Source organism: Dioscorea cayenensis, chromosome 7 (genome assembly GCF_009730915.1).
Source record: "Dioscorea cayenensis subsp. rotundata cultivar TDr96_F1 chromosome 7, TDr96_F1_v2_PseudoChromosome.rev07_lg8_w22 25.fasta, whole genome shotgun sequence".
Lineage (NCBI taxonomy): Eukaryota > Viridiplantae > Streptophyta > Magnoliopsida > Dioscoreales > Dioscoreaceae > Dioscorea > Dioscorea cayenensis.
Window position 1 is genome coordinate 21690837 of NC_052477.1, and position 27210 is coordinate 21718046.

Consider the following 27210-nt stretch of genomic DNA (forward strand, 5'->3'; position numbering starts at 1 on the left):
ATTTTTAAACAGTTAAATGATAATATTTATAGGTTTACATATGTGTTTAAACAATATAAAATGGTTTTAAACAGTGGATCAATAGTTTAAACACTAAATCACATTTGTTAAACATAGAGTTTGACATTTAAATAGAGACTGATGATAAGGTGAGAACTTTCCTTCGAGGGATGACAATATGGAAAGTGAAGAAGAATTTCGAGCCAAAGATACTCGACAGAAAAGAAAAACTGAAGTGTTGGAAAGAGGAAGAAAAGTATAACCGACGCTAGTAATGATTGTCTCTAGGGATTACTCCTTTTTTGTCACTTCAAGTGGGTCCATGTTATGAAATATCGTTTTTGCCCTTGAAAATGGTGGCAAGTTTATGGTATCCCGTGCAAACACGCTTGTGCTACAATAATGCAGACAGACTTCAACGTTCATCGATTTATTAGCGGTTACTTCACCGTTGACATTTACAAACTGGCATATAAGGAAGCTATATTCCCCATACCCAATGATGACAAGCCTACGGACGGAAATCATGAACTGCGTCTGCGACCGCCTGTAACGAGAAGGCAACTTGGGCGCCGTAGACTAAAAAGGATCGAGTCACAAGTCTTTTAGGTCCGCGAGTTACATTACAGCAGCTGCCACGGCTCCAGTCACAATCGCAGATCTTAAAATGAAACTGTCGGCGGCTAGCTATTATAAATAAGCTGATTTTTGAATAGAGAAACTCTTATTCTTAACAATTAACACATATATTTAAATAGAGACATTGTCAGTTTAAACAAACAATACTTATTTTAACAAGTGACTACATTATTTTAAACGGAAACAGTGATATTTAAACAATGAAATTGAAAGTTAAACAATAAAACTATAAGTTAAACAATGAAACTAAAAGTTAAAAAAAAGAGTCAAGTGTATAAGTATAGAGACTAGTAAATTTACAATGACAAAATTTGTCATGTTCTTTGAAAATAATGAATTGAATTTAAACTGGTTTACATTTGAAAACAAACAAAAACAAGGAATTCTATCAACCCGCTTTCAAAGACCCCCCCTCCCTTTGTCGATGATGCTCGACTGCTCTCCCTTCCTTAAGTATGCGGGAAATATACTTCAATCTCAGATAAGGGACGTCCGTCTGCGGTAGCCGTAGCTTCTCATCGGGGAGTAATTGCTCGATAAACCGCATGACATAGACGGCCCAGTCAACACTTCCTTATTTTTGTCGTGGGGTTTCAATATCGTGAACTAGTAGATACTTTGCGGTCGCCGACTCACAGAACTCCATATTGATACAAATGTGGAATAGCCTCCGCTGTGGAGGTATACAAGTTGAGATTAGAATACTGATTATTCATCAAACACTATTAATCAAGCACAATTTATTAAAGAACTTACCATTTCTAACGCGTCTTTATCGTACCCCTCATTTTGGCATAAAGAATAATGCCTGTATTCTTGTTTGTTATTGTCAAGGGCCACAACATGGAAGTGGCCATTCATGATTATCTGGAGGATGACAATTTCAACATCATTCAAGTTGCGTGCAGCATCTCCGATTATAGCCATAGTGGTTTCATGTGCATCGTCCTGTTTTGACATAAACAGCGCCAGTGGTCGTGTGATGGAGACGCGCTTCTTATAAGGATATGGCACTATGCTCAGTGACTTTTGTATTATACATACGAAAGCGTCCATCACATTGTCTGAGACCATCTCCTTCCCCTCAAGCAGAGTGAATAGTCTGGCCCGTGTGGTGCTGAGAGAGTCATTCTTCCACACAACAGTGCTGCAGTTAAACGGTAACAGAGATACTTAAATTAGATTGTACCTATTTAATTGATTTAGCAAATGTTTAAATGATATTGCAAATAATTAAACGGTATATATATAAATTAAAGGTTAACATATAAGTTTAAACAATACCATAAAAACTTCAAACTTTCTTGTCCATAAGGCAGTTGAGGAAGATCCTTATCAACTCATGTTCATATTTGTTGAGGCGCGATTGTCCAATGTATTTTTTCTTCTTCGGAATAAAGACTTTTCGAACTTCGTCTAATTTTTTATTGGCAAGGATCATATCTCTTGTTGCCATTGCGGTGGCGTTCCCTTGCCCCTTGTTAACAGCTATTTTGGGATAATCATGCGTCACTGTTGTTGATGGTTGTCGGTGTTCAGCATCAGCAGCATCTTCCTTCGATGTGGGCACGATGACATCATCAACCGGAGATATATCCTTACTTGTTTCTTGTTGTTGTGGGATTGTGTCTGCCTTCGATGCGGCACTGTCGCAGTTGGTTCCACCGTGACTATGATTTCGTTGACAATAGAGTCAACGATCTTCTCAACCGTGGCCATGGTAACAGCATCAACGGGAGACGCAACCTTAGCTGGTTCTTGTTCTTCAGGGATTGTGTCCATCTTTGATGCCGCACTGTCGACCATCGGTTCCACCGGGTCAGGGATTTCATTAACAACAGAGTCAACGATCTTATCTACCACGGCAATGGCAACATTATCTACGATCTCCTCCACCGTGATGGCCATGTCATCAACGATAACAGCATCAGCCGCCGATGGTGCTGCTGTTGTTTCATCGTCAGCCGGTGGTGGATACAGAGGCATTATTGTTTTCCTTTTTTTGCAAGTCTCTTCAAACGTGGCCGTCTTGGAATGGCCATCCCGATGAAGTCATCGTCGTCAAATTCCTAGTCTCGTCCGTCATGGGTGCTTCATTTGTCTGGAGGGACGGCATAGGAACCAGCTAAGGAAACTAACATATATAAACCAATCAATCTTAGCAAAATCATTCAGTTTAAATAATAAAAACTATATTAAAACATTTAACTTATATATTTAAACATTATAGCATAAACGTAAACAGAGAACAAAATGATGAAACTTTTAATAATACGTTTTAAACAGCAAATAAACACAGTTAAACGCTAAATAATATGTTTAACCATTAACGAGTACTATTAAACACATTGTTCATGATTTATTACCTCTTTTCCTTCGAGAGATGACAAACTGGTTTCTATCGTCGCTTGCTTCCGATAAGTATTTTCACCGTAGCACAACATCCTTGGGATCTTGCCGAAATGGACTTTCTTTCCGGTTCTGGTTAGCTAGTAAAACCAAATGTTAAGTGCGACCGAGCAACCCTTAATATACCCTGTGTTAGTATTTTTCCCTGCGCATCTAGCTTGCACTCGAGCGGCTACTTGTGGAATGTCCTCCATAAGCCACTTGTGCGTTGCTTGTGCCCATGCATATCACCCAATGCCAGGTAGATCATCGACATAATCAACGATCCAGTTCGGAGCCGAGCATGAGGTATTTAGGAAGAGGATTGTACCCATGAGGTACACCATAAGGAGTTTGGCAAAAATTTTTTCTTCTCTCCTCTGTCCAACTAGTTGGTCAAGAGTGCTCTTGATGGAGTTTCTATGTCTCTCGTAGGTTTTTGATAAATACCTCTCTTCGAAAGTTGAGCTTGTTTTCTTCTTCTGAAACACGACTGTGTCTCCATCTCAATGCAGACCAAGAACGAGGGCCACATCTTTAGGCTTGAAACTCAGCAGGCTTTCCCCGATCCTGAATTTATTGATGCAGCCGTCGTACCTTTGCAATAGAGAATCAAGAAGGGCCCTCTCTTGGAATATAGCTTCCAACTCAGTAAATGCTGCAAACGGTGTCTTTCGGATGATCTCCCAGTATCTAGGGGTCATGTTAAATTTCAATTCAGCCAAGGTCTCCACTACCGCTGTCAAGTAGCATCGCCCATTAACTAGGTTGGCCGCCATAATCACAAGCCCGCGACAATAACAACACATTCAGCCAGCAGTATTTACAAATGTTTAAGCGGAAATATAAGGTTTTAAACGGTAACCTCTCAATTCTTAAATTGAGATATCACTTGTTAAAGAGAGACAACAATACTTAAACAGAGACAACAAAATTTAAGCGGTAACCTCTCATTTTTTAAATGTAAACCTCATTTGTAAAACTGCAACCATATTAAATGAAAGGGGAAACGTACATTATAAACATTACACAAATCATAACAATCGAAAAAAACTATTTTGATCGTATGTATGCAGACGAAAATGTAAAACAAAAACAAAAACCCTAGCCGAGAAATCTCCTGCAGACTAACAAAAACCCCAGTAGAAATCCCTACGAATTCAATATCTTCCAATAAAAACAGAACCACAAAACAAAACAAAAAAATCTTTCTTTGTAGCAGAATAGTTAACATAAAACCATAATCAATACCTTAGATTGCAAACTGATGAAATGCCGAATACTTGACGGGACTTCTCGTTCGAGACACCGGTGGAAAGGGAATAGCTGAAATTATAGAGGATGTATCGGTAGAGACAACTTCGGAAAGGGAAGAGCTGAAGACGCGAGTTGAGAAAAACCCCCCACTTCCTCTCAAACCGCCCACTTACTCTCAAACCACCGAAATGGCTGCAACCACGACTTCCCATACAAGGGCATTTTCGTCCATAAAATTTAAAAATCACTCTGTTAACCACCGTTATATGCTTTGGGGGTTTGAAAAACATAGAGTTTAAAAGAAAGGGGTTTATAGAAATTGCAAAATTAAGGGGGTGTTTTTGGCCATATTGCAAACTTAGGGGTTTTTTTGGCAATATCCAATTAAAAAAATTTAAATTTTATTATTATAACTATATGGATAGATATTAGATAATAATAGATAAATTTTTAAATATAATTAAAAAAATATTGCAGAGCCTAGACCACCCAATTATAACAATAAATTTATTGATATTAATTATAAATTAAATTTTATAATTAAAAACATTTAGAAATTTATGAGATAAGATAATAATAATTAATAATTTTAAATAGATCTAAAAAAATAAAAATTTTGGGCCCTAGAAAATCTAGGGGTCCTAGGCATAGTTGCTGGGCTTGATTTTGGGTGCAGGTTTATAATCCAAATTTCATCAATTACAGTTTGTAATCACTAGCCCAAGTTTTTTCCTTGACTAAAATAAAATAGTTGACAAATTTTGTATTTTATTATCCATGAGCAAATTTATGAAGACAATAAGATTTAAAAAAAAAATCAAATCATAATATATCTGACGAAAATTTTATAATGTAGCTACCAACGGCTCGCACTAATTGGACACAAATTGATTCTTGAAACGAGGACAAAAGAAGACCACACATTGTCTTGATACACGTAATGAAAATAGCTGCAACGAAAATCTTATAATAATGCCAACACAATGTGCTACAGATGTTCGGTGGTGGACATCAAAGTTATAATGTCACGGCTAATTTTGTTTGAGATGGAGCTTTCGATTGCAAACCAGCTTTAGTGCAATTTGCATTATAGTCCAAAATATCTTAGTCTGAAAACATCAACCACTAATTAATTCGCAAATAATCTTAATATAAATAGCAAGAGCAATTGAACATATTAAATCTCAAGTGAAACCATACATTCTAGTTCCACTTAAAGCTTGACAAAACAATGTTTGAAGAGAAGGTTAGAGTTTTTAGAACGGACATGCCAAAGAACATCCAAATTTATGCAACAGAATTAGCTCAAAAGGCTCTTGATTTGCATAAACACTCTGATTGCTATTCCATAGCTCGCCACATTAAACAGGTAAAGTTCATCATGTGCTATATATATATATATATATATTGAAAATATGAAATATTTTCTTTGCTATTTTTTTGTTTTATAACATAGATAGGCTTTTTATAACTTTATTTTGGGGTGACAGGAATTGGATGAAGCGTATGGGGAAGCATGGATCTGTGTTGCAGGTGGTGACTTTGGATCATGCATCACATGTTTGAGTGGAAGTTTTATCCTTTTTCAAGTGGAGGGGTTGGAATTTCTTATTTTCAAAGATGGCAAGGATGGACATGAGAGTAAAGAAGGGGCTGTTGGAGTCAAGGCTTAAACAGGAAATATAGAAATTTAAACACATATTTGCCTTGAACCATAATCATTAATGGAGACATAAGGGTGCAGAATGGGATGCAAAGAAGAATTGATCGAGAGCACTTTAAATTGCTTGTACATTTCAAGTATTTCTAATTAATGAGAAAATGTGACCGATTAATAGACCTTTGTTTCATACTATTTTTTTTTTACTTTATTTTCTGATATCAGTCAAATATGATTGCTTATCAGCAAACTCTAATTAAGGGCCTCATCCACTTTTCAATTATTAGACTTACACAAGGTGCGGCTAATTGATTAAAATAATACTTTTTTTTAATTATTTTTTAAATTAGGCATTTCAGTAATTATTTACGGGAATACACATTTTATATATTTTTTTTTACTTTTTTTTGCAAATCAACGGTCCCACTGAATTTTTTTAATATTTATATTTTTTTTTTTAAAAAAACAGAGGCTCATATTATTTTTTTAATATTAAGTTTTTATTTTTTTAAAAATTACGGGTCCTAGTAGTTTTTTAAATTAAAAAAATTTTACATCCAAGCCCTTATAATTTTCATTAATTTTTTTTATAACTTATTTTTTCTCACTTTTACTATGTTATTTCTACTTTTACTAATTGTAACCGACTGTTAATAATTTGAATAAATAATTTTAAATGAGAGATACCGAAACCCTTATAATGGTCCATGTTTATGTCCTGATCTTACAACGCGAAGACCAGTTTCAGTACGTCCAAAATCCAGTAGAATTCTGTAATGAAATAGTAGACATAAGAGAAGACGGTCAACCAAAGCGTTGTGGTTTATGTCGTAATAAAGGTCATAATCGTCGAAATTGTTCGAATGTCGCTGGTCCAAGTCGTATGCCATAATGTAACCTAAATATTGTATTTATTGAATTATTTTATAATATATGTAATTGTTTTAGTTCATTCAAAATATTAATTGAGTTTGGTTTAGTTGTGGGAGTAATTTTTACAAGTAAATTTTTTTGAATATTTAATATTTTATTATTATGAAAAAATATTAAAATTATTTATTTAAATTATTAACAGTCAATTACAATTAGTGAAAGTAGAAATAACATAGTAGAAGTGGGAAAAAAATAAATTATAAGAAAAATTAATGAAAATTGTAAGGGTTTGGATGTAAAATTTTTTAATTTAAAAAACTACCGGACCTGCGATTTTTTAAAAAAAATAAAAACTTTTTATTAAAAAAATAATGCGGCCCTCTGTTCTTTAAAAAATAAAATATAAATAATAAAAAAATACAGTGGGACAGGTAATTTTAAAAAAAATAAAAAAATATAAAATACGGATTTTCCGTAAATAATTATGGAAATAGGCAATTTGGGAAATAATTAAAAAATAATATTTTAATCAATTAGCCATAAGGTGCCCCATCCAAAAACTCATTCAATCCAAACGAGTTTAATACTTTGGTGCATAGTTATTAAACCCGGACTGGCCTGGAGGTCGGACCAGTTGACCCGGTGCTTAAACAGGTCTGGATCTCTAATTAGACCGTTTATGGAATCAACCCGTTTTGACCCCGTCAAACCCGGTGACCCGACTGGGTAAATGTTTTTTTTAAATGACCTTTTCATCTTTTGATTTTTTTTATTTTTTTTAATAAATTGAAGGGTATATATGTAATTTTATCAAGTTTGTGTTTTCCCCTTTTCTACTACTTCCAAATAAATGATTAATAATTGTTTTTTTAATTTTTCCATCAAATTATTTATTTGATAACTAATAATTCATAATTATTATTATTATATATCATTATATAATTAAAAATAATTTATATTATTAAAAATATTATTTTAAAATATTTATATTAACCCAACATTGACTCGAATGACCTGACTATTGAACCAATTGACTCGTGACCCAGAGCCTCGACCAGGTTAATGCCCGGGTTGGATCTGATAACTATGCTTTGGTGAGCACATCCACGGCTATAATAAAGTGAAAATGCGGTAAAAAGATTTGTTAAAACCGCCTTATAATCATCACTTTCGTGTTAGAAAGACGGTGACTTTTTCTTTTATCAAAATAAAATTTGAGAGATCAACTCCTTCTCACAACATTGGTTCTATTAAATCAAGTTCGTTGGCGTTCATGATTCTGTGCATCTGTACTTTATATCTCTTAGTATTGCTTGATTTGTCTGGGAATGATTAGTTGAGCATCGCTTTGCCTCACTGGGTATTCGGTCTCTGCAATGTTGTTCATCTTGATTTATCTCGTGCCCACCACCAGTTTTCTCGTGCCACGCCGAATGCCTTAGGCCGGCTCATTAATTTTAAATTTTTATTTTAAAATAATTAAAATTTGATATATATATATATATATTAACAAATGTGACAAGTATAGTTAATAAGAAACATGAGTAAAGAACCTATTACCACTATATTGTAATTTGAAAGATTTAAATTCAATGCAATGAAATTTTTTTACCATTTGCAATGGGTCATTGTGCTAAACTATAAACTATGAACCCGGTGGTATATTTTGGTTTGATTTAGTTCATATTATTTGATATTTATAAAAAATTATCTTTTATTTTTGAGCCATGGTTTTTTTGGGACGAGCTCTTGGGAACCCTGGTTTTTTTTTTTTCATATACTTTTTTAACATTATTTTTTTAAAATTTAATTATTCTAACATATCCCTAAAGGGATGGAAAGGAAGATTTGAAATCCATGATAGGCTAGGCTAGGCGTGGCCCGATGCCTACTACTACCCACATGGGCTATGCTTGGCCGCAACACTGGCCGTCACTTCTGGACCTAGCATAGTTTAGAGGGTTCGTGCTAAATTACACATGAGCAGGTACTGTAGCAGTGAACACATGCTCAGCACTAGCCAGATCATGCTGGGGGACGTGACGTGGTAAACACCTTCAACAAGGGGAATCATTTAGTATTAATCTTGAATTAGAAGAACATTAACTTTGCCTCATCTGTATCTTTAGTCTATCGATCCTTGAGCACTTGAATGGTCTTTGATTGCTCCTCGATTAATTGATATAATTTCTTTGATTGTTCCGTGAGAAAATAGTTTGGAATTTTCTTGATCCTCTACAATTTGTCATGTGGGCTCCACCCAATTATTATTATTATTAAATTTTTAATTATCTTTAAATTTAAATTTGATCAACACTTCCTCCTATTCTTACTACCAATTAAATTATTTTTATTTTATCTGATTACGTAACCTCTAACTTGCAATCACCCGATCTCTTTTTCTAGTTTTTTAATCTTTTTAAAAAAAATCTTGGTATTAAAACCTACCCGCCTCTTTTTTATTTTGTACGTGGTGGTGTTGGCGAAAAGGTTCAAAAGTGATCTTTGGGAGTCGTATATCATTGAGTGAGGGAGATTATTTGTACTTCTTTGTCGATATGTATTTGGCTGTGATATCTAGCAGGTTAACTATATATCATAAGTGCGGTAGATTATTTGTTCTTCTCTGTTGATGTGTATTTAGTTGTAATGTCTATTGGGTTAATGTTATACATTGACTGAGTAAGCTAATAGTCAAGTGGCACACATTGGTGAATTTAGGATTGTGTCAATTCCGTAAGAAATATTACTCCATATAGCATGCAATGTACACAAACGACTACTATAGAAATCACAGATTATTTCAGCAAGTTGTGAAACCAGTAATAATTCAGAAATAATAGTTAGAAATTTTTAGCTTGGCCCTGACGCTGAATTGGCCTCCCTTTGCAGGATTTGCCGGCTTCACTCCAAGTGCCAAGATACACTAACTCCCGGGATGGATCAACTCCATGCCTAGCACGTTAGACAATGAAGTTTCCGAGTGCGACAACACCAAGCTAAGGAGACAACATACCAAGCAGAGATCGGAGAGAGTGAAAATGAGATGATGATGAGAAACCTTGATGCTCACAGCCAAGAAGAGATGATGGTGGAAGATGATGAACAATATGTCTAACTTAACAAGATGGGAGGGAATTGAAATGAAATTGCAGGTGGCTGAAAACACTCACAAACCTGGGTGAACTTCGCTCTTGAACGATCGATGTTTATGAGAGTCTACTTTGAGAACGCGGCCGAACTGGGAAGCCACAGCTTCTAGGATCTCTCCTTCCTAGAGTTCCATAGGAAGATGGAAGATCTGGATCCAGACTGCGGCCAGTGAGAGACGTTCAAAAGCTAGTTGGAAACATTCTTTCCAGGGAGAGATTTGGAGAATACTACCAGCCACAGACCAAGGAACACTCAAAGTAAACTAGTTTGCATCTCTTCTCATTCACAACGAATAAAGTAGTAACCATTCGGAAGATCAGCCACAGTGAAGGCACCCAATCCTCTCCAGGAGTCCGCCATAGCAAGCTTTGTTTGATTAAGAGGCAGGGCCTTACCCATAAATTTTGCATAGAAGGATGAGTTTATACTGTCTCTCGCCAAAGACCAAAGATCATGATCTATGGTGATAGAAGAATTTACAGAGGTTTTGATTTTATCAAATGGGATTTTTGAAGATGGAGAGGGGATTCCAATACAAAAGCGGAGGCTCTAGAACTAACCACTTCCTCACAGGAGACACTAGCCTTTGTCCCTGGGTGAAGCTGATGAAGATCTTCGGCTGGTGGCCCCAAGGGGGCCATCGGGAGGACGATGATGAAAAAACTAGAGGCTCAGAGAAGACAGGTGATGAGTATTCTTGTAAATTCATTAAGACCTTTATTTATCTGTTTGTCCTTATATCCTTTCTCATCTTTTGTATAACAAGCTTTTTTGGTCCGATCCCCAAGAATTTTGGGAATGGATTCGATAAATATCATTCATGTTATACCTTTTAATATATGATACGTATCTTTGGAAGGAAAAATCATTGACAAAATTAGCAATATTCTAATTTGTGGAAGGGAACCACTCAATTCAATATTGCAATAGTCAACTATGGACAATGTTCTTGTCTAGTGTAATGCAATGTTTTTATTCTTCTCATTTCAGGATTCCATTCTTTTATAATGCTCTTTACCTATAGAGTAATGCTATATAATGCGAATGAGTTACCCGAATTGCTTGCACGAATGATGTGTGTACCCATTTGGCAGCCACATCATTCCTATCTTTCTCTCTCTAATCAGCAACTTAAAAAAACAACAAATAAACCATACCCGAATCCTCTTTTTCTCTTCATCTTCGCACGGCCACCAAGCTCGCCGTCACTGGAACCACCGATGCCGATGAACCCCATCACCTGTTGCCCTTCCAAATCAATCACCAGATCAAAAGATCCCAAGATACTATAGACGGGATGACCGCCATGGTTGCTGCAAAGCTAGTTAGAGAGCTCACATCAAAGATATCCAAATAACAGAATCAAATCACACTACGAACTGCAGAAAATCTTCAAGATTTTGAATGCACTACATGCCTTCTCAAGTCAATTGAGTCAATTAATGTGATACTTTAGCTTATGATTGAGATAGAGCAAACATCCTATGCTTTTGAACATGAGAATTTTCTTCATGTTATTTAGATACATGAATACATTCATATTTTGCTGAATCTGTTCTCAAGGAAATAAGTTTTTTAAATCAAACTCATTCAAAAAGTAATAGTTTCTCAATGTTGTGTATGTTCTTGCATTTATCTCCAGGTCTGCAGCTGATCTTTTCTCTTACTAGATAAATGAAGTTGCAAAGATCATGTAAAGCTATGCAACTCCCATTGATTTTCTCTTCAAATAGAAAACTATACATGTACATCAAAAGAGAAAACACTGCAGAAACTTTTATTGAGAATATCCAGAAATCATAAACTAGAAGTTGCATAAAATTTCAAGTTATATCAACACTATCTTGATCACCAGCAACACTCTTGCTTTCTAGTGATAAAGAACTATAGTTTCATGCCGTGCCATCGGTTAAAAAATAACAGTTTCTGACAATCTGGCTCAGGTCACTAAGAGTAAATAAATGATCTCTGAAATTTTGACTCGGGTCACCGAGTTTAAACTAATGATATCTGATATTTTGTTTTGGTCATAATAATTGGGAAACATATATTTTTAGACTGTTATTAAATTGTATTATGTTGAATGACTTCGATTTTATGAAATATATTTTTGATAAATATTTGTACTATGTGATATAATTTTTTTTTTGTTTTTGAATTTTTGAAATTCCACATGACTCCAATATTTTTAGTGGCTACTTACTAGATTGCCAATCTCATAAATTTATTCCTATTTTGTTCCCAGATTAGGATTAAAATACGTTGGTGGGTAGCTTAGCTCTAGTTGTTGACTAAAGCCGACTACAAGCTAGCAGATTTCCTATTTTCTATATTCTTGTAAACCTTGAATTATAACATACTTGTCTTGGATAATTTTTGTAGTTGCAAACCTAGTTGTTTTGTTATTGATATATGTTATTTTAGTCAGTATTATGTGACTTAATATAGGTTCAAAGGCCTTGTATGCTTACTGGGTTCTACCCTGTGAATATGTGGCCATTTATCAGGGCACCGAGTCTAGTAAGCCAGATTCAGGATGTGACACGTCATTATACATCTCCATAGCAACTGACTACCTCCACTATTGACAAAAAGAAATTCATAAACTCTAGAACCTAGATCCCTAGAGTTGCAACCATCTCTGTTATCAAATGTTAGTATCTCTTAACATGATAGTAGTGTAAGTGGGAAATTAGAGATTCATTTATGAGAATTGAAGGAATTATAAGGCTTTATGATCAAGGAATGACCATCATTCTCAAATATCAAGAGATATATATGGTAATTCATCCATAAATTGCTTGAAATTAAATATTGAATTTTGAATCTAAATAGCACCATATGTCCAGAGGTTGGAAGAATTTAGGTAAAAGTAAAGAGTCTAAGGTAAAGAAACATGGCTATTTATGTTATGCACGATCAAAGACTAACCTCACTATGGAAAAAAAAAATTTGTACTAGCTTAGCTAGGTTGATGAACTAGACTGACCTTGTTAAGTTAATGAATTGGGCTAATTTGATTAGGTTGAAGATTGGGTCAACCTAGTTAGATGATTGAATGAGCTAACCTGACTAGGATGATATACTTGGTTGATGTAGCTAGGCCAACTGACAAGGTTAAGATAGGTGTATATGTGGATTAACCTTAATATAAAGCTTACGTTTTGATTTAAAAAAGAGTGTATATGTGAGTATGAAAACATAAAGCAAAGTGTTCAATTTGAGCAACAATTTAATTCTTAAAAATCTCCCAACAATTTTATTTTTTGGGACCTTCATTGCTATCTCCTTAATCCATGATATATTAGAGAGAGAGAGAGAAGAATAAAGTTTTGTTGGTTCTAGATTTACTTGGTGTAATAGTCAAATGAAAGGTGCTAGGCAATGAGCTAGATTTGATAGATTCCTAGCCAACATTGCTTGCACCTCACATTTTGATGATTACAATAACCACGACCACTTTCCCTGCATTCTTCTGATCATCCATGCTCTAATGCTTTTAATAGCAAAATGCCATACTTTTCACAAAAAAAAAGTTTTCATTTTGAAAATTATGGCCTTGAATATCAAGGTTGCATGATTCTGTTTGTAAAGCTTGGAATTTTAGTCCTGCTGCCTGAAAGCGAATTAGATAATCACACTTGTAAATTCATTGGATGTCACCAGCATATATAGAGTACAGAGGTGTAACAACTTGGTAGCCAAGTTGTTATATGCCAAAGCGGTTATCTTGGCGCGCAAGTCACGGGTACAAGCACGTGATCTCTAGACGTTGTTTGGTGCGCAAGTCACTGGCCCATGCACATACCATGCATGGTCTTGATCGGCTAACACCCCCCGCAGTGGGAACGGGAGTGGGCCGGACGTTCAAGATGGAACAAAACTCTTTGAAGATGATTGTAGGAAGACCTTTTGGTGAAGATTTTCGGCATACTGCGAACTCGTCAGCACATGAAGAACACGAGCTTCTCACAAAGCGACGCGTTCCTGAACAAAATGAAGGTCAATCTCGACATGTTTCATCCGTTGATGCTGGACGAGATTAGTTGAGAGGTAAACCGCACTGATGTTGTCACAGAAAACAATTATAGCTTGATGTAGAGGCCGGTGCAGTTCGGCGAGGAGCTGACTACGGCGTTGGCAATAGCGTGGTACTCAGCTTCAACACTAGATTGAGACACAGTTTGCTGTCATTTGGAGGACCATAAAATGAGATTATCACCTAGGAAAACGACATAACCCGAGGTAGATCTCCGAGTGTCGGGGCAGCCAGCCTAGTCGGCGTCAGTGTAGGCGGTGAGAGAAGTTGGGGTAGTCCGATGTAGTCGTAGGCCGAAGTCAATGGTACCCTTGAGGTGGTGAAGAATAAATTTGAGGAGATTATCGTGTGGTTCGCATGGATCATGCATGTGACGACATACCTATTACACGGCGTAGGCGATGTCCGGAAGTGTAAACGTCAGGTACTGAAGGGGGCCGGCAATGCTTCTGTAATCAGTGGGATTTTTTATAGGCATGTCGACAGAGAAGAGCTTGGCATAGGTGTCGATAAGCGTGCTTCAAGGTTTGCAGTTCGTCATATCGGTGCGGGCAAGGATGTCCTCTGTGTACTGGTGCTTGGGACAAGAAGAACCCGGATACTGTGCATTGGACGGAGACACTGAGAAAGAAGTGTAGGGCACCAAGGTCCTTGAGCGAGAACTCACGATGCAGTGAGTCGATGACACGACAAAGCAAACTTAATGAGGAGGTAGTGAGGATGATGTCATTGACGAACAGTAAGAGATAAACATTATCCATGCCATGATGATAGATGAACAGCGAGGGGTCCGCCTTTGAAGCCAAAAATCCTAGGGATGCAAGTTAAGTCATAAAACGACTAAAACAAGCCCAGGGAGCTTGCTTGAGGCCGTACAATGACCGGTGGAGGTGGCAAACATGCGTGCTATGCTAGGGGTCGATGAAGCCGGAGAGTTGTTGACAGTAGACGGTCTCTGTGAGCGTGCCGTTGAGAAAGGCATTGTTGATGTCGAGTTGATAAACCAACCACTCGTTAGCAAGCGCCATGGTGAGGATGGTACGCACGGTGGCTGGTTTTACGACAGGACTGAATGTCTCCTCAAAATCAACATCGGGTTGTTGAGAGAAGTCACGAAGGACCCAACGCGCTTTGTATCGATCCAAGGAGCCATCAGACTTCAACTTGTGGCAAAAAATCCATTTACCTGTAACCACATTAGCACCAAAGGGACGTGGAACAAGGTCCCACGTGTGATTAGCACGCAAGGCGGTGAACTCATGCTCCATAGCGAGGCTCCAGTTGTCATTATTGAGGGCCGCATGATATGTCCTCGGGATTAGTGATGGAACAACATTTTCCTCTGGTTCTCATTAAGTGATCATTGACAGGGGGAGGAATAGGTACAACAGATGGTAGAGGAGTGGCAGTGGGCTGTTGTGTGGCAGCAGTAGTGGTCGCAGGTGGGCGGCTAATTGGAGTAGGAACAGGGGTAGGCGCATGAGTGATGACGGAAAGGAAAATCAAAATCAGATGATACCGGCTGGTTAGGCTGATCGGAAAAAGGAAAAAAAGCTTCATCAAAGGTGACATGGCGTGAGATGATGATGCCATTTGTGGAGAGATCAAGGTAGCGATAACCCTTGTGGTGGTTAGGATAGCCAAGGAAAACACATGGCTTGGAACGTGGTGCAAGCTAGTGTATAATTATAAGGATATTTGTAAGGAGAAGAGTAAAATCAGTTGTTGAAAATCAAACAATAAGGAGTGGATCTAAGATAATGACGAAAAAAAAAGATAAACAATTACACGGCCGCACTAGTATCAATTATTTCACTCATACTTAGGGTTTATAATTACAAGGATATTTATAGAGAGAAAGTAAAATGAGTCAAAAATTTTCCATATCAGTCTAGGTCTTAAAAAACATTTTCTTTTCAAGGCCGTTGCCTTGAAAAAACCTAGCAAGGCCCTACTGAGGCGCTTGTGCCCTTGGACCCCCGCAAGAGACGCGGTCATGTATCATCAAGGCATACATCAGACTCCACATACTCAACAAGGTACCTAGTTTAATGGCTGTAGGAAGCATATTCACGTAATGTACATCCCCCTCCCCAACACTCTCTCTCTCTTTCTCTCTGTGTGTCCCCCATCCCCGTGGCGTGCACGTCTCTTGCTAATTATTTTACGGGTTTGTTTGATCATTGGCTTTTTTAAATTATACTTTTTATATCAAATTTTTCTTAATATGTGTACAAATTACAGTTATTTGTTTGAAACTTTCTTTGATGTTTATAATCTTATGTCATTTTCATCATCAATTAGCAATTTCTTGAATTTATAGCTATGCCTGTGGATGAAAAGTGTTGTAATATTTGTTTGGAGAGTTTGAAAATTGAGAGCTCTACAATTGTTAAAGGATGTGGGCATTTGTTTTGATATGGTATCTTAAAATTTTATTTGTTCCATTTATCTAAGTTTATCTTTAGGTTATGATTCTATCTACATTGAACAATGTTTTGATTTTTCACTAGCATTTCTCTAAGGATTTTGTTGTGTTCTTGACTTTCTCATTTCACTTATTGATTGATAGAAAAACTATTATATATGTTTGAGCTTGCAATATGATTTGCATACTAACATGGGCAATGCATAAACAATTTCCATTCTGCCCTGAATGTAGAATACAATTTAATTCTCTTAACGTATATTGTACTCACAGTGTAAGCTACCTAAAATTTTTTTACTGCATTTCTTTTTTATATGTACTACTTTCATCAAACAAGTCGAAAAGCATTTCTTTTTTAGTTGGAATGCATCATTAATGATTATCCAATTGAAGAAAGTATATGTGACTTCCAAGGTTAAGAAAGAACATAAGAGTAAAAAAGGCCTTGAATGTAATGGAAACTGCTAGTATAGTAGCTGCCTAAAAGCATCAACGGCATTCATAGAGGATGGGTAGAATTTGACCAAAAACCATGGAAATTTAAATGTAATGAAAGACACAATTAATAACACGCTATTAGCATTCTCAAGGATATTATAATGCTTTAAGTACCAAAATTTTTGAAACATATGACTTTGAAACCTCTCTTTTTAAAATTGTCACATTCGTAAGCTCTACTTTCATGCTTTTAAAAAGCCACTTAAAACAACACACAAAATAGTATAACAAATGATATCAGGCTTCAAGGAATCCTTTGAGGGACTGAGATCTCAATGGTACTGGATTATTATTGTTTATATAAAAAAAATTTACATGTCCTAATTCAAATCAAATTAAAATTTTAAAATCACATGTCACCCAATCATAATCAAATTAGGACAACATGTGGATAAGATAAATAAATTTCATAATATTTGGATATATTCAAGATCACCCAAGAATACATATCCTGAGGTGATCTAAATATTAAAATCCAAAGATTAGCCTAGAGCACAGATCTCGAAGCAATCCTAAAAATACTCAAATATCAAGATCTGCCGAGAACACCGATCTCGAGGCAATCTAAATATTCAAATCTCCGGATGAGCCAAGAGCACCGATCTTGAGGCGATCCAAAATACTCAAATATCAAGATCTGCCAAGAGCACTGATCTTAAGGCGATCTAAATATTCAAATTTCCGGATCTGCCGAGAGCACAGATCTCGAGGAGATCTAAAAAAAATATTCAAATATCCAGATCAGCTAAGAGTACCGATCTCGAGGCGATCCAAAATATACAAAATATACAAATATCAAGATCAGCCGAGAAAACATATTTCAAGGCGATCTTAAATATCCAAATCCCAAGTTAAACTCGAGAGCACAGATCTCGAGGCGATCCAAAATACTCAAATATAAAGATCTGCCGAGAGCACAGATCTCGAGGCAATCTAAATATATTCAAATATCCGGATCAGCCAAGAGCACAGATCTCGAGGCGATCCAAAATATACAAAATATCTAAATATCAAGATCTGCTGAGAGCACAGATCTCGAGCAAATCTAAATATATTCAAATATCCGGATCAACCAAGAACGCCGATCTCGAGGCGATCCAAAATTCAAGACCAGCATATAACACCGATCTTGAGGCGACCACAATACCAAAATCAACCAACCGCGAATACAAATCACGAAGCAAATATATATATAATAAAATAAAATAAAATTTAAATCAACAAAAAAAAATTTAAATAAGATAAAATAATCAAATAAAAGATAAAATAAATTAAATTAAATTAAATCAAATCGTATATATAATAAAATAAATTAAAATAAAATAAATCAACTTAGGCAAACATATATATATATATATATATATATACATATATATCTATATAATTAAAAAATAAAATAAAATCCGATAAAAATATATATAATGTATAATAAAATAACAATAAAATGAAATCAGATAATATAAATTAAATAAATAAAATTCGATAAATATATATATATAATAAGACAAAATAAAATAAATCAAATCAAATTAATTAAGTAAAAAATATCCGATAATATATATATAATAAAATAAAACAAATAAATAAATAATAAAAAAATCGAATTAAATCAGATAATATAAAATAAATTAAATAAACAAAATCCAATTAAAAAAAATAATATAATAAAAAAAATCAATCAAAATCAAATCAGATAATATATATATATATAATATAATAAAATAATAATAATAATAAGGGAAAATTACATGTTTACCCCCTATACTGTTCAAAACTTCCCAAACAACCCCTGTAAGTTTTGAATACCTCGGACAGCCCTTCCTTTATCATTTCACTTCTTTTTTACCCACTGTAAGTCATTTGGACTGGGTCCATGTTGTGAAATTCCATCATTGCCCTTAAAAAATGGTGGGAAAAAAACCGTCCAATCACATTAACTCTAACAATTTTTACATTTTTTTCTTCGAAACAAACTTTGGAAGACTTTTATCCCTGTCCTGTCCATGTTTCCCTTTAAAATTATATAGTTTTTTGTTTAAACAGAAATATTTCCGTTTAAATTTATCAAGTTTCTGTTTAAAATGTTATATCTCTGTTTAAATTTATCCAGTTTCTGTTTAAACAGAAATGTTTAAAATGGTTGTTGTTTAACTTTAGTGTTTTTTTTTTTGTTTAAATTACCTTTTTTCCATTGTGTTTAAGCTAACACGCTCATCCATTGCAACATAGATCACATAAAAACGATCACATGACAAGCACAACAACCATTCAAATTGATTCTAGCCAAAATCAAACAACCAAAATTACTAACAAATCAATAAAATGATGCAAAAAAGACTCGATCTTCAAAGTCAAATATCAAAACTATCACCAAATCAATTAAACAAAATAGAAAAAACAAGAACAAGAACTTTAGAGAATCGGAACGTAAAAGAATTACCTTTTCATAGATATATGGATCAATATCTTCGACTCCGAGTTGATACAACTTTTCGCCTCCGAGCTTTGCAAAACGAAGGATTAAATGCTCATTTGCATATTACACCCTCAAATCCTCTCTAATTCTCAATTAATTCTTGTTTACAACCTCTCTCTCTCTCTTTCTCTTTTTCGTTTCTTTAGTATTAAATGCTCGTCTAATTTATCGGCTTATTTGCATATTACCCCCTCAAATCCTCTCTAATTCTCAATTAATTCTTGTTCTATAAACTTTAGACTATTTTACCGTAATCCTTTAAATCATGCAGATTTCTATCAATATTTTCCTATGAATTTAGAAATTATTACCCCCTCAAAACACCTACAAAACGTTGTCCAAAATGCAGTGACAAAACTTCAAATTGATCTAACGAGTAAGGTAGGCCTACTAAACCGTTAGGGTGTCCTTGAGGTGGAACAGATACGCTCGTAGAATCCGAATACCTCCTAAAATAATTTATGTTTAAACATAAACTGGATAAATTTAAATAGAGACATAACATTTTAAACAGAAACTAAATAAATTTAAACGGAAACATTTCTGTTTAAACAAACAACTGTATAATTTTAAAAGGAAACATGGACATGACAAGGATAGCTGGGAAAAAACATAAGTTTTAAGCGGAAACTGGGATAATTAATCAATAATTAACTTGTACTACTATGTTTCCGTTTAAATATCATCGTTTTATTTTAATTTTGCGATTATTTATGGAAACAATTTTCATAAATAACGAGGAAAATGTATAATAATATGCGATAGTTTGTGGCAAACATATGTAACGAATATAAGTTGTCCTATATGCTTAGTTGGCGATAGTTTCATTGCAAAATCTACGATTTTGTCCGTACTCGTGGTAGTGAAGTGAGTTTTTAAATGGTTAGCATCTACAAAATATTGTACGAAATGCAATGGCAAAACTTCAAATTGATCTAACGAGTAAGGAAGGCCTACTAAACCATCAGGGTGGCCTTGAGGTGGAGCGGATACGCTCGTAGAATCCTAATACCTACTAAAATCATTTCTATTTAAACAGAAATTGGATAAATTTAAACAGAGACATAGCATTTTAAACAGAAACTAAATAAATTTAAACGGAAACATTTCTGTTTAAACAAAAAACTGTATAATTTTAAAGGGAAACATGGACATAACAACGATAGCTGGGAAAAAACATAAGTTTTAAGCAGAAACTGGGATAATTAATCAATAATTAACTTGTACTACTATGTTTCCGTTTAAATATCATCGTTTCATTTTAATTTTGCGTTTATTTATGGAAACGATTTTTATAAATAACGAGCAAAATGTACAATAATATGCGATAGTTTGTAGCAAACATATGTAATGAATATAAGTTGTCCTCTATGCTTAGTTGGCGATAATTTCGTTGCAAGATCTACGATTGTGTCCGTATTCATTGTAGTGAAGTGAGTTTTTTAAATAGTTAGCACCTACAAAACGTTGCCGACATGGAATGATAAAACTTTAAATTGATCTAATTAGTGAGGAAGGCCTACTAAACCGTCAGGGTGAGGTGGAATGGTGGGAAAACAACCGCCCAATCACATCATGTTAAACCTTTTTGCATATATTTTTACATTCCTTTTGGTTTTTTATTTAAACAGAAATATTTCTGTTTAAATTTATCAAGTTTCTGTTTAAAATGTTATGTCTCTGTTTAAATTTATCCAGTTTTTGTTTAAACAGAAATGATTTTAGTAGGTATTCGGATTCTACGAGCACATCCGTTCCACCTCATGGCCAACCTGATGGTTTAGTAGACCTTCCTTACTCGTTAGATCAATTTAAAGTTTTGTCATTGCATGTTGGACAACGTTTTGTAGGCGCTAACCATTTAAAAAACTCACTTCTCACTACCACAAGTGCGGATAAAATCGTAGATCTTGCAACGAAACTATCGCCAACTAAGCATAGATGACAACTTATATTTCGTTACATATGTTTGCCATAAACTATCGCATATTATTGTACATTTTGCTCGTTATATATGAAAATCATTTCCATAAATAAACGCAAATTTAAAATGAAACAATGATATTTAAACAAAAACATAGTTGTACAAGTTAATTATCGATTAATTATCCCAGTTTCCGCTTAAAACTTATGTTTTTTCTCAGCTATCCTTGTCATATCCTTATTCCCGTTTAAAATTATACAGCTTTTTGTTCAAATAGAAATGTTTCTATTTAAATTTATCAAGTTTCTGTTTAAAATATTATGTCTCTGTTTAAATTTATTCAGTTTTTGTTTAAACAGAAATGATTTTAGTAGGCATTCGGATTTTAGGAACGTATCCGTTCCACCTCAGGGTCATCCTAATGGTTTAGTAGGCCTTCCTTACTTGTTAGATTAATTTAAAGTTTTGTCATTGCATGTTCGACAATGTTTTGTAGGCGCTAACCATTTAAAAATCTCACTTCACTACCACAAGTGCGGATAAAATCGTAGATCTTGCAACGAAACTATCTCCAACTAAGCACAGAGGACAACTTTATATTCGTTACATATGTTTGCCACAAACTATCGCATATTATTGTATATTTTGCTCGTTATATATGAAAATCGTTTCCATAAATAAAACGCAAAATTAAAATGAAATGATGATATTTAAACGGAAACATAGTAGTACAAGTTAATTATTGATTAATTATCCCAGTTTCCGCTTAAAACTTATGTTTTTTTCCAGCTATCCTTGTCATGTCCATGTTTCCCATTTAAAATTATACAGTTTTTTGTTTAAACAAAAATGTTTCCATTTAAATTTATCAAGTTTATGTTTAAAATGTTATGTCTCTATTTAAATTTATCCAGTTTTTGTTTAAACAGAAATGATTTTAGTAGGTATTCGAATTCTACGAGCACATCCGTTCCACCTCATGGCCATCCTGACGGTTTAGTAGGCCTTCCTTACTCGTTAGATCAATTTAAAAGTTTTGTCATTGCATGTTGGACAACGTTTTGTAGGCGCTAACCATTTAAAACTCACTTCTCACTACCACAAGTGCGGATAAAATCGTAGATCTTGCAACGAAACTATCGTCAACTAAGCATAGATGACAACTTATATTCGTTACATATGTTTGCCACAAACTATCGCATATTATTGTACATTTTACTCGTTATTTATGAAAATTGTTTCCATAAATAATCGCAAAATTAAAATAAAACGATGATATTTAAATGGAAACATAGTAGTACAAGTTAATTATTGATTAATTATCCCAGTTTCCGCTTAAAACTTATGTTTTTTCCCAACTATACTTTGTCATATCCATGTTTCCCTTTAAAATTATACAATTTTTTGTTTAAACAGAAATGTTTTTGTTTAAATTTATCAAGTTTCTGTTTAAAATGTTATGTCTCTGTTTAAATTTATCCAGTTTCTATTTAAACAGAAATGATTTTAATAGGTATTCGGATTCTACGAGCATATCCGTTCTACCTCAGGGTCACCCTGACGGTTTAGTAGGCCTTCCTTCCTTGTTAGATCATTTTAAAGTTTTGTTATTGCATGTCGGACAACATTTTGTAGGCGCTAACCATTTAAAAAACTCACTTCACTACCACGCGTGCGGACACAATTGTAGATCTTGCAAAGAAACGGTCGCCAACTAAGCATAAAAGATAACTTATATTCGTTACATATGTTTGCTACAAATTATCGCATATTATTGTACATTTTGCTTGTTATTTATGAAAATCATTTTTGTAAATAAACTCAAATTTAAAAAGAAACGATGAAATTTAAACAGAAACATAGGTAGTTAAACAGAAACATTGATATTTAAACATAAACACTGAAATTTAAACAGCAAAATTGAAACTTAAACAGAACAATCGATAATTAAAAAGAAACAACATTATTTACATTCAAAATTAAACCTGGCCGTTCTAGACAAATGTTGATCGAGTCGCACAACACAATGAGATTGCAAAACAATAAAAAATCTCCTTCAACACAACATTATCGCTTTTGATCTTGTACACATACCAAAATGAAAAACAAACAAAACCCTAGCCGAAAAATCTCCCTACAAACTACAAGATCTTCCAATAATCACACTATAAAACCGAAAAATTTCTCTTTCTAATAGAATACTTTACAAATCAATCCAGAAAGAAACCCACAGAATATTAAAACAAAAGGAAACTGCACAACATTTTCAACAGCATCCACCTCGCCTCAATACCTTGGAGAGCAAACTAATGAAATGCTAAAGAGTTGAGCGGGAGTTCTCCTTCGAGGCAGTGGTCCAATTCTACAGAAGATGTCCAAGCAACGACAACTTTGGAAAAGAAAAAGCTGAAGAGATGAAGAGAGAAAAAGAAACCAGCGCCAATAATAGTGTTCTCTGGGGATTAACCAAGAAAAAAAACTGCTTCCTCTTAAAGAGGAAAAATTATTGCAACAAAGGGCGTTATGGTCAAACAATGTCTCACTTGCCACAACTTTCCATGCAAGGGATAATTTCGTCCAAAAAATTCAAAACTAACTCCATTAAATGCTTGGGGGTTTCAAATTCATTGTATTTAAAAGGAAGGGGTTTTTAGGGATTCCCAAACTAATGATGTGTTTTTGGAAATATTAGAAATTTAGGGGGTTATTTTAACAATTTCCACTAATAATAATAATAAAAATAAAAGAAAAAGTACTGGGATGGTCGCCCTCCACGTCGGCTTCATGGTTTGAACAACCACCCCCACGATCGTCTGCGACGAGGGCAGTTGCACGTTTTAAAAGAAGGAAAGAGGAGGCCGGCAGAGAAAGAAGAAGATGAAGAAGTCGCCGCTGCCGCCGCCGTCGCTACTACTACTGCCATTGCCTCTCTGTCAGATGGGAAGAGGCCAAACCTAGAGAAAAATGATCAGACGAGAGAAGAAGGAAGGAGGAGACTCCGGGTGGAAGAAGCTTCGGCGGAGAAGAAGCCCAAAGCCCAGAAGCATCTCTTGTCCAAGGATGTAGCCTCCGGGGAGAAAAAGTTTCAGAGGAGGAAGAAACTCAAGACTGGGAATCTCTCGTCCAAGGATGTCGCCTAAAGGAAGAAGAAGACGGTGTCTCACAAGGGAACTGGCCAAAGAAACAAAAGGAAGAAGAAGATGGTGTCCCCCATATTTATATATTTATATATATATATATAAAGAGAGTAAACAAAAAAATGGTTGCCGTTGCCACCGCATGCTGAAAAGCACGTGAAGACGGAAGAGCCAAGAAGCCTGAAGAGACGGTGAAGATGGAGGATTTGTTGCTTGTCATCATTATCGAAGCTGCTCGTCGTCGCTTTGTCATAGCTGCCTACTGTCGCCTAATGTCGTCACTGTTGCTGCTTTTATCATCGCCGCCGTTGCCTCTCCTTCTAGATAGAAGAAGGAGGCTAAAAGTAGTGGGTTTCTGTCGTTGTTGTCCCCATTGCTGTTGAAGCCCTGGCCGTTCGTTGCTATCACCGCTGTATCTCTGTGAGATGGAGGAGGGAGGCTCTCTGCCGCCGTTGTTGCTGCTGCCGTTGCTGTTGTCGTCGACACCACTACTTATGCCCACAAGCTTGCTCGTACTCACCTCAGCAAACGCGCGATGGAGCGGAAGGCTTGAAGCAAGTTCGGGGATGCCACCCATGAAGACGCTGGAAGTTGCCTTACCATGGTTCTACGAAGGAGATCCTCCCTAAGTGACCAAGTCTCCAGGTAGTCAACCAGAATAAGTAAAGATTGCCAGTGATACATTAGCTGTTATGAGAAAAGCAGGTGCTATCCTTATGGTATGTTGGACATGTGACCAAAAGGGTGACCACTGGACATCAAAGTGCCCATATAAAGATCTGGCTCCACAGGCTGATGGCTTTGTTGACAACCTTCCAAAAGAAACCTCAGCTTTATCAGGTGCTGACAAGGGTGCAGGTGGTGCATATGTGCTGCCCAACATGAGAGCAGGTGTTAAGCGGTCTGGAACTAAAATGAGACGTCGGAATGATGAGAACTCAGTCCAAGTTACAAATCATTCAGAAGATACCCGAGAATCTAACCTCCTTAAGCTTTTCTGTGCTTTCGGCCCTGTTACCCGTGTCTATGTTGTTACGCGATCTTGTTGATGTAACAAAAGCTATGAGCGGTATGTGTTTGCAGGGACGCTAGCACCAGGATGTCACTTGGTTACACAATCTTGTTGATGTAACAAAAGCAATGAAAATTCTGAATGTAAGTTAGAAGGTTATGGGTTTATTCAATATGAAGAAGAGGAGGTAGCCCAAAGTGCAATAGAAAGGCTTTTAATGACATGCTTTTGAATGATTAGAAAGTTTATGTTGACCATTCTTTCAAAAACAGTAATGAGAGGGTGTTGTGAACATGGGAAAGTTTAATAAGGCATCTGTAAAGAATTTCTCATAATATACTTCAGAAGATGATCTTAAAATGATGGAGAGAGATGGAAAATCCAAGTGCTTTGGGTTTGTCAATTTTAGATAACCCTGATGATGTTGTGCAAGTTGTGTAGGAATTTAATTGGAAGAAATGGTTCATCGGATCCTAAGACACTGGCCATGATGACACTGTTAATACAAGGAAGACATTATGTAACCAAGACTACGGAAATTTGAACTAGCAATTATAACAAAAGAACACACAGTCCATACCCCTCTAAAATACTGTATGGAATCAGTTTCACTGATAAAAGAATGTATAGTAGATACCTTTAAGATATTGATGTGATCAGTTTCATTATGTCTATGATTGCATAAGAAGTCTCTCCAGGACATAAAGGAAGCCCCATATGATATAGTTATGTTTGGACTTCAAAAGCCCACAAAACAGACAAACAGGCCTTGGACGAATATATATATATATATATATAAAGTCTTTACATCAGTATATATATATATATATATATCTCTGTTGTTGATTTTAGTTTAGCATCAAAGTCGCATTTGGCTATTTCAAAGGGTGGGATTGTTGGAAGAAGTAAACTTAATTGAATACATGCATGCATGATATTGGGAAGCTAAAGGTTTTTATGTTGGTTCATGAAAATGTGTTTTGGTTAATGAGATGGTGCTTAGGGAAATGAAAATGAAATTAATATGTAAATGTGAAAGGTCACAAAATTGCTATAAGAAAGTGTTTTGTTGTCTTCCTCCATAGTGGGAAAAATCAATACATCTTCCTCTTGATCTTTATTTTGCCCATCAATTTTATTTCATCACAAATTTTTCCAACAAAGTGGTATCAAAGCCAAAGAAAAAGAAGATTATCATAAGCCGAGATGTGAAATTTCAAGAAGATGGCGTTTGGAATTGGAGTACTAATGAGGTGATAATTCAAGAAGAAGAATAAGTCAAGGAGCAAGATAGAGAGACAACACCACCACCGTCTCCTACTTCAACAAGTTCAGATGATGAGGATGGTCCTAGACCACAAAAAACAAGGAATATTCAAGAACTCTATGAGGTAACAAGACCCCTTAATCTCATTTGTCTTTATGCTAATGAGGAAGTTATACCTTTTGAAGAAGCTATTAAAGATGATAAATGGAGGAAAGCCATGGAAGATGAGATGAAAGCAATTGAGAAGAACAAGACTTGGGAGATTATTACTCTACCAGAAGGGCATAAATCCATTGGTGTAAAGTGGGTTTACAAAGTGAAAAAGAATGCACAAGGAGATATTGAGAAGTACAAAGCAAGGCTTGTAGCAAAGGGCTATAAGCAACAAGCCGGGATTGACTATGATGAAGTTTTTGCCCCCGTAACTCGCATGGAGACTATACGGATGATTCTTTCTTT

The 27210-nt window shown here is 35.4% G+C and overlaps 1 protein-coding gene and 1 pseudogene across 1 annotated transcript; both read left to right on the top strand.

Moving 5' to 3' along the window:
* Window positions 1–5469: 5469 nt before the first annotated feature.
* Window positions 5470–6139, top strand: LOC120265706 (dynein light chain 1, cytoplasmic-like). Its single transcript, XM_039273654.1, has 2 exons — window positions 5470–5653; window positions 5775–6139. The coding sequence occupies exons 1-2, from the start codon at window positions 5516–5518 to the stop codon at window positions 5955–5957; spliced, it is 321 nt and encodes a 106-aa protein (XP_039129588.1). The 5' UTR covers window positions 5470–5515; the 3' UTR covers window positions 5958–6139.
* Window positions 6140–24669: 18530 nt separating this feature from the next.
* Window positions 24670–25521, top strand: LOC120265157 (annotated as a pseudogene).
* Window positions 25522–27210: the final 1689 nt, after the last annotated feature.